This window comes from Prionailurus viverrinus, chromosome C1, assembly GCF_022837055.1.
Source record: "Prionailurus viverrinus isolate Anna chromosome C1, UM_Priviv_1.0, whole genome shotgun sequence".
Classification (NCBI taxonomy): domain Eukaryota; kingdom Metazoa; phylum Chordata; class Mammalia; order Carnivora; family Felidae; genus Prionailurus; species Prionailurus viverrinus.
This window is the reverse complement of record NC_062568.1, coordinates 205,844,004-205,852,588: the sequence shown is the minus strand read 5'-3', so window position 1 is coordinate 205,852,588 and position 8,585 is coordinate 205,844,004. Positions and strand designations below refer to the sequence as shown.

At 57.9% G+C, this 8,585-nt stretch overlaps 1 protein-coding gene across 2 annotated transcripts; it reads right to left on the bottom strand.

The window, feature by feature from the left end:
* Positions 1-1,290: 1,290 nt before the first annotated feature.
* Positions 1,291-8,289, bottom strand: KIAA2013 (KIAA2013 ortholog). 2 transcript variants are annotated; one of them, XM_047873310.1, is made up of 4 exons: positions 7,216-8,289; positions 4,088-4,386; positions 3,533-4,012; positions 1,291-1,995 (listed from the first exon to the last, which is right to left on the bottom strand). In XM_047873310.1, exons 1-4 carry the CDS (start codon positions 8,246-8,248, stop codon positions 1,978-1,980), a joined length of 1,830 nt encoding a protein of 609 aa, XP_047729266.1. In that variant the 5' UTR covers positions 8,249-8,289; the 3' UTR covers positions 1,291-1,977. The 2 variants fall into 2 exon arrangements, with proteins under 2 accessions (XP_047729266.1, XP_047729265.1); XM_047873309.1 differs by having other exon boundaries at positions 3,533-4,386; positions 7,216-8,287.
* Positions 8,290-8,585: the final 296 nt, after the last annotated feature.

Below are 8,585 nucleotides of genomic sequence, written 5' to 3'. Positions count from 1 at the left end.
TTTTGGGAAGTGCTAAGTAGCATGAAATTAAATTTCCCATTCCAGGTTTCCACCCCTGAGAAAGCAGCTTGGTAAGATTCCAAGGGGATCCTAACCTCCTCCCGCAGAGGCCCGCGAGGATGTCCAGTAAGCGACCCCCAGTTAGTGCTCGACGCGAGCTGTAATTCACAAGGAGTTTATTGAAATTCTGGTTGTTCAGTCTTTCCGGGGCAGCAGGTACATGGGTTTGTTTTTACCATTTAGGAGCCTCTAATAGGCCGAGTTCCAAGCCAAACAGAAGGGCGGAACATTAAGTGTGGCTCTTGTCAAGCAGCTTCCACCTTTTTTTTTTTTTAATGTTTATTTACTTTTGAGAGAGAGTGCCAACAGGGGAGGGGCAGAGAGAGAGGGAGACACAGAATCTAAAACACGCTCCAGGCTCCGAGCTGTCAGCACAGAGCCCGACGCGGGGCGGGGCTCAAACACCAACTGTGAGATCACGACCTGAGCCAAAGTCGGACGCTTAATGGACTGAGCCACCCAGGCTCCCCAAGCAGCTTCTACTCTAACGAAACAACCGGAGGGCCCGTCACACTGTAAACCAGATCCAGCTGCACCCCGTGAGATTCCTGCTTCCCTAAATGGGTAGGCCAGCTAATGACCCACGGCTGGACGAGGAAGGCACTTCTGAGCTCTGCACCATCCAGGGAAGGTGGGTGGAGCCAGGACAACTCATGGTGGAGGTGGAGATACAGGTTTCCTTTCCCTCCCAGCATGCCATTGTGAGCGTCATTCTGCTGGTGGCGAGCAGACCAAGCTTCGCAGGGAGTCATGCTGCAGCACCCACGACGCTGTGCCCACGGCCTCCCAAGGCGGGCTGCCAGGCCTAGCTCAGTCCCTTTCTGGTCCTGGGCCCAGCCCCATCTCCTCCCCACAAGGCAGGGTCATCAGACCCTACAACCACCACCACCAACGGGCAGAAGGCCATCGGGGCTGGCAAAACCCAGGGCTGGCAACACCCAGGACAGACAAATCTAGGCTGTTTAGGGCAGGTGGGGGAGAGGCACTGTAGCAGGGAAGGGGCCAGGCTGACGCTCCTCAATCCGCCCGCTCTGCCAGGTGAGCTGGCAAACCAACACCGCCCCCCCCAAATGGATCGGCGTCTTCTCAAGAGGAGTATTAGGTGTGGGGGGGGAATGAGCCATCCCCAAAGGGCTGGGCAGCCCATCTGCTTCAGACACTACCTGAAAGTCAGCTGATGGAAGAAGATACGCTGTCTCCAGAGGTTTCAAACCACACACAAACCGATCATGGGAAGTTTGAAAGAGATTTATTTAGAAACAGAACAAAAAAAAAAAGCTTTGGTATTTCAAAACCCAACAATCATCAACCCCTAGAAAGTTAAATACCTCCCCCTAAAGCCCAGAAGTACAAAAGCACAGATCTCCACAGGCTCATGGTAAGAAAGAGACGACGTGCAAACCGGGGAGGACCCGAGACCCACGCTCTCCATGCAGGCGCAGGTGCAGGCGGCAGGGCCTCCGGATGCCCCCCCGGGGGCGGCGTAGGGCGGAAATCCCCGCCCGAGATTCACTGTCTGAAGAGGGTGCAAAAACCATCCGGCAAAATCTCAACAACAATAAATTAAAAATTCAGTCAAGAAAGAACACATTAAATTAGGAATAGAACACAACTTTTCCTAGACAGGTCTTTTCAAAAGAGGCTCTGTTTCCTGGGACAGAAGAAGGGGGGAAAGCAGAAGGAGTGAGTTCAATTTCAAGTATTTTCCATACAGGTTCATTTTATTGAGTCGAAAGCTTACAAAAAGTCCACCGGCCCTCCCCTCCCGCTCCCCGATGCAGACTCCTGAACATCCACACGCACTCTGCGTCACTGGCGTCCCCAACAAAGGCACAAAAGGGTGGGTGCGTTCGAAGGATCCCCTGTTCGTGCAGCAGGACTTTCGGTGCTGGGTGTCTTGTGCAGATGGGCCTTCACTCAGACACTGGGATCTTCCTGTTCAATTAACAAAACAAGTTGTTATTGTTCACCACCAACCCCGTGGAAGCTACAGAAATCTCACGCGGGGCAGGTGACGGGGACGCCCCTGGTGGCATCCCGCCCGGGCGATGATCCGGCTTTGCAGACACTGTGGCCCAGGGATGTGCTAGAGCCACCGTGGGGTTAGTGGCCCGGACACCTCCTCGGGCTGACGCAGCGTTCGCTGGGCTCTGCTCTGGCGGGACCCCAGCTCGAGCGCGAGTCAACTGAGGGCCACGGGGTAGCACCCCAAAATTAGGGGTCTGGCCTGTCCCCTGGATCGGGTGGGGAACCGGGGGCAGATGGGTATATGGCAGATTAAGAGCAGAGAAGCCGACCAGGCAGCAGGGAGGAGCAGCCTGCCGGCTTAACAGAGGCCATCAGACCCACGCAATGCAAACGGAGCACCTGTTTTGTTACAGCTCGGCCACGTTTCTCTTTCATCTGACCTTCCATTTGTTCTCCAAGCTCCAGGCTCAGACCTGCTGCCCACCCTGCTCCCACTCCGTCAGGGCTGAGAGCTGCTTCTTCGCAAGTCCTGGCCTCGGGCCAGAAACTAGAAACCAGAAGGCACAAAGCCCTCTGTGGAGGTGAGGAGGCATTTCTCCGGAGCTGGCCCAGGCTCCTCAACTGCTCGGGAGCACAGACCCAGAGCTCTTGACTCTATCTCTGCACATGCTAGTGCGACAAGAGGAGAGGAGAGGAGAGAAAGGGAAGCGAGCCCCGCTCCCTCTGGAGAACTTTCTCCTGTGACTGCCAGTGATGGGCTTCCTTCTGTTCCCTCTCCCGGGGAATCCTGGCAGCAACGGAGCATGGAGCACTGGGTGGTGGGGCAGAAGGGGCGGCCTCCGCTGGGACTGAGCCTGATCCCCAAGACACATTCCTGATGAGAGTCTCACAGCAACCATGCTCAAAGTCATGGCTTCCTGGGGGCCAAGGTGTTTGAGGAAATGAGAGGAATGACCTTGCCTTGTGCTGACGAGATGGCCACCTTAGCTGGCCCACAGCGAGAGGCATGAGCAGGTCCTCAGGAGGGAGCGCAGGGGGCTCACCTGAGGCTTAGATAGCAGTTTCCAGTCTATCTAGGGGCTTGTTGCAATTATTATTTTGAGTTTAGTTATTTATCTTGAGGGAGGGGGGTGCATGCAAGCTGGGGAAGGGCAGAGAGAAGGAGACAGAGAGAATCCCAAGCAGGCTCCACGCTGTCATTGCAGAGCCCGACGCGGGGCTCGATCTCGTGAACCGTGAGATCATGGCCGGAGCCAGAATCAAGAGTCGGACACTTAACTGACTGAGCCACCCGGGTGCCCCACTGCTGTCCCTCCCTATGGTCTCCTCTCAGAAGTCGCTTTCTGATAGCCTCTGCAGACACGCTCACTCCTGTCTGTGTTGCGGGCTGAGGGTACTGGCTTAGGAGGACACCCCATTGCCGCCCAGGCCTCTCCCGTCCCAGTCTGAGGCTAGAACACGAGGCCAGGGCCTCAGGCTCTGAAGACCCAGGGGGGCTTTATACCTTACTCCTGAAGAGGGGCTTGGCCCCAGGCCCACAGTACTCGTTGTAGATGAGCTTGAAGAGGAAGAGGTGGAAGAGGGTGACGAGGGAGGCCACGCTGAACCAGAAGAGGAAGGGCAGCCCGGGGTCCTGCTGGGCCATGTGCTCGTCGTGGGCTAAGATGGCCTTGAGGTGCAGCGTGTGGCGCAGGTCCTGCAGGTGCATGAGGTCGGTGGAGATATAGAGCAGCGGCGTGATGGGCTGCGTCACCATGACCGGGAAGGTGTGGCCCTGGGGCGCCGAGGTCAGCTCCACGGGCTCCTCCAGGCAGCCGGCCTCACAGGCGTAGATCCTGACAGGCTGGCCACGGGCCTCCACGGACACGTGCAGGTACGGCTTGCCCTCGGGGTCCGCGAGCACGGCTAGGTCGATGTGGTCGTTCTTGTAGCGGATGCCGTGCAGGGCGTAGCTGTTGTGCAGCACGTCGGGGTCGGCCTGGAACTGGAGGTGGTTCTCGGTGAACTGCAGCCCCCCGAAGCTCAGCACCATGCCCTGCAGGATGCCTGGGGCGCCCACCTTCACCAGCCCCTTGCAGCCGCGCTTCTGCAGGGTCAGCTTCCACAGGTCAGAGAGCTGCAGGATCTGCTGGACGGACGACAGCCGGCCCGGCCACAGGTTCTCGGCGTGCATGGTGGCGTGGCCGCTGAAGCAGTGATCTTCGTAGTTGAGCGTCGACTCCATCTGGTCGCGCTCCCTGTGGCTCAGGCTGGGGTTGAGCAGCGGGGCTGGTGAGCAGGAGAGCATGTAGTACAGCGTCAGGTTCACGGTCAGGCCAGACGGGGTGTGGGCGTCCGTGATCTTCTTCATCTCCACACCTGAAACGCCACAAAGGTTGCACGTTAAGCGGGGACAGCCCGGCCGGGAAGATGAGGTTCTGAAGGGAACGGTGGGAGCGACGGAAATGGTAGCTCCAGCCTCCCCTGAGCTCTGGCTCCCTCACATGACCAACTTGACCCGGTGGGCCTGAAGCCTAAAATCCTGTTCAAAGTGGGGCCTCCTGGGGCGCCTGGGTGGCTCGGTCAGTTGGACGTCCAACTTCGGCTCGGGTCCTGATCTCAGGGTTCGTGAGTTCAGGCCCCGCATCAGGCACCACTGTCAGTGCATAGCCTGCTTTGGATCCATAGTCCCAACCCCCCACTCCCATCCCTCCCCACTCGCACTCTCTCTCAAAAATAAATAAACATTAAATCCTATACATAATAACATAAATAACATAATAAACATAAATCCTGCCAGCGCCCAGAAGAACACAGATGTGGCCGGGACATGGTGCCGGTTGAAGAGTCCAGCACGCCCCCCGCCCCCCTGCCCTCTGCCTCCGGAACACCGTCGTCAGCGCTCTGGCCCATCCTGGGTTGCTCCTTGCCATCATCCTGTGCTCCAGTCCTGGAGCTTTAAATAACATCTGAACACCGGATCTCCCAAATCTGTATGAATTCTAGACTCAGAACAGCTAACTGCCCATTTGGGGTCTCCACCCAGATGCCTGACAGGCATTTGGGACCTGACGTGCTCGGAGTTCTTCCAGCCCCAAAGCAATCCTTCCACAAATTATCTCCAGACACTTGCTCGAGCGCTCCCCACAAATTCGGGAGTCACCCTCCAGTTCTCACGCCCCACGCCCAGTCCGTGCAAAGTCCCGGTGGTGCCACTTCTGAAAGTAACAGAAGCCATCCACTTCTGTCTCCACGGCCACAACTCAGGTGCCAGCCACCCTCCTCTTTCACCTCGGCACCTGCAAAATCCTCTCATCTGGTCTCCATGTCCCACTTTTGTCCCTTATAGTCTATGTTCTGGATAGAACAGCCAGGGGATCCTGAAAAATGTACATCCGACAGCTGTCTCTGCTCTCCCTTCCACCCCACGTAGAATCAAATTCACAGTCGTCACCACGGTCTACAAGGCCCTTCGGGATCTGGCTACCTCGACCCCTCCCTGGCTTGCTACCCACCAGCCACCCTGGCCTCTCAACCAAACCTGCTCTTGTCTTAGGGCCTCTGACTTGCCAGCTCCCTCTAGATCATCACATGGTCAGTTTCTTGCTATTCAGGTCTTAGCTTAAGTGCTTCCTCCTTGGAAAGGCCTCCCCAACAACTGGAGCTAAACAGAGGCCCCCACCCCACTCTGAACCCCACCCTGTCATCCTCAATCACATACTTTTAATTTTTCTCTACAGAACTTTAAAAATTTTTTTTAAATTTTATTTTGAGAGAGAGAGATTGCACAAGCGCTATTGGAGACAGAGACAGAGACAGAGAGAGAGAATCCCAAGGAGGCTCCTCACTGTCAGCACAGAGCCTGACACAAGAAATCAAGGGCTGGCTGGTTTAACCGACGGAGCCACCCAGGTGCCCCGCTCTACGGAACTTCGTATTCTAAAGAGCAATCTGGCTTATTTATTCCAACTTTCACTTTTCTACTATTGTCTTCCTCCCATCCAGAATTTAAGCAAGCACCATGAAACAGGCGTTTTGTTCTGGTCACTTCTCTATCCGTCGTATGGAGAACAGTCCCTGGCAGGATTCGATCAATACTTGCTGAACGAGTGAAACACACTTTGAGCAACTAAATACAAGGATTTAGACAACGAGCACCCTGGAAACCAAAATCTCTCTTTCACCTAGAATAGGATTTCCTTTACTTCAACAGTCTTTAGGGGAAGGAAGTTTTTATTTGGTGGGTGCATTCCACCTGCTGGAGAGGTTCCATTCCCTTCCAGTCAATGGAGCACATGACCCCTGATGTCAGTGTTGTTGAGTTCAAGCCCCACGAACCGCAGAGGTCACTTTAAAAAAAAGGTGGGGGGGGGGGCCTGGGTGGCTCAGTCGGTTAAACATCCCACTCGATTTCAGCTCATCATGACCTCATGGTTCATGAGTTTGAGTCCCACTGTGGGACTCCATGCTGACTGTGCAGAGCCTGCTTGGGATTCTCTCTCTGCCCCTCCCCTGCTCATATGCTCTCTCGATCTCTCTCTCAAAATACCCTTTAAAAGGGCGGGGTGGGGGGGGGGAATGCCTGGGTGGTTGAGTCGGTTAAGCATCTGGCTTTGGATCAGGTCATGATCTCACAGTCCGTGAGTTCGAGCCCTGCATTGGGCTCTCTGCTATCAGTGCAGAGACCCTCTGCAGACCCTCTCCTGCTTGCATTCTCTCTGCCTCTCTCAAAAATAAACAAACATGTAAAAAAAAAAAAAAAAAAGCGCATGCCCGTCACCAGCCAGACTGTGAGGGACTGAGGAAAGAAAGAATCTGGGGACCCGCCAGGCCCTTCTGCCTGATTTATCCTTTACAAGCTGACCCCCAAAACCATTCTCCAAATCAGGCCTCATTTATGAGGACAAATAACAGTAAGGCCTGTCTTTTACGCCCATTCCTTCCTCGGACTCACAGAAGCCCTCTGAGGTGCTCCTGTTATTACTGAACACAAGCCCATGGAGATCAGTAAACTGGTCCCACGTCGCTCGCACAAATACCAAGCGGTGGAGCAGAGTCAGCCCAGGTCAATGGCCAAGCTCCCTTTAACCACCCCACTGCTCCCCTTCAGGGTCAACTCTGCAGACTTTAGTGGGACATCTCCAGGGTGGGCCGCGGAGGCCCTGGTGTAAGGTGTGCACTGTGGCCCAAGAACTGGCCAGGCCTCACCTGGGCTGAAGAGCTGAGCCCAGAGGCGCTGGTGGTCTTGAAGCAGCTCAGCCGCTGGCATCTCCAAGAGCTCCAGCATTTCCTTCCGTGCCAAATCCTGGACCACCTTGAGCTCCTTGGCTGCTTTGTTTTTGAGCACCTGGGGGTTAACAGGGCCTGAAACATGCACCACCCACAACACTGTCTCGTCCAGTTGTGTCTTGGGAGCCACCTGGAGCCGGTTCACTAGCTTCTTGGCCGCCACCACCACCAGGTGCACCAGCCCCGTGGGAAAAGGCGGGGACCGGCCCGAGTAGAGGAGGAACTGATGATCTCCCACCTTCTCCAGGGTACTGGTGAAGGCTCTGGGGACCGGGCCGGCAGTGGGTCCCACAGTCTGCAGCGCGGCCACCCTCTCCGTGGGATTGTTGAGCTGGATACGCTGCAGATAGACGTGGGGTCGGCCCCGGTGCGCCAGAAAGTCCTCTTGCAGCAGCACGCAGTCGCGGCCGGATCCGGTGACGAGGCCGGAGGCCGAAGCGGGTCCGGGGGCGGCGGCCGCAGGGCCGGGGCCTGAGGTCCCGAGCTGCAGGCAACGCACTCGGCGCAGCAGCCCTTCACGCAGCAACAGCACTGACTCTCCGGCTTCGGAGAGCGCACTCAGCGGTCGCAGCTGCACGAAGGGCACGAAGTCCGGCGCCACGGCGGGCTCTCGCTCTCCAGGAGTCACCCACAGCCGGTTGGCGGCCACGTCCAGTGCCAGGAAGCCGTTGGCCACCAGGGCCGGCACTCCAGGGCCCAGTGGGACAGCCTCGCCGCGCTCCCGCAGGCCGCGCCAGGCGCGGGTGGCCGCCTCCAGGCAGGCGGAGGACTCGGCGGCGCCCGGCTCGCCGCGGGACCAGGGCAGCAGGTGCAGGCCGCCCGCGGCCCGCCGCGCCCCGGAGCCGGCGAACCACAGAAGCAGCAGCAGGAGGCCGAGCAGGCAGAGTAGGCGGCGGGCCCAGCTGCTCGACAGCAGTCCCGGCAGCCCCTTAAGCCGCTGCTGCAGCCACATCGGGCCGCCAGGCGCGGCGCGGGGGCGGCCGCCGGGCCCGCCGCCCAGCCCACCGGCCCGGCCGCCCGCGCCTCACTCCCCGGCCCGGACCGCGGCGCCCACCCCGGCCCCTGCCGCAGCCGCCGCAGCAGCAGCAGCCACCGCTGCTTCCTCCTCCCTCTCGGTTGCCACCGGCCGTCAAACAACCCCGGCCGTCAAGCGCCGCCGAGTCTTTTGCGACACAAGGAAGAGAAAGGGCGGAGGGAAGAGACAGGGGCGGGTCGGAGAGAAGGGGGCGGAGCTTCGGCGAGGAACTGACCGGAGCCGCAGGGGCTGGACCACCCGTTCCCCCGCTGTT

What these genes read in the sequence shown, in the direction of transcription:
- KIAA2013 (XM_047873309.1), bottom strand. Translation starts at nt 8,248, where the DNA reads ATGTGGCTGCAGCAGCGGCTTAAGGGGCTGCCGGGACTGCTGTCGAGC. An exon ending in GGCTCAGCTCTTCAGCCCAG is followed by an intron (nt 4,387 to 7,215) that starts GTGAGGCCTGGC and finishes GTGGCGTTTCAG; the next exon opens with GTGTGGAGATGAAGAAGATC.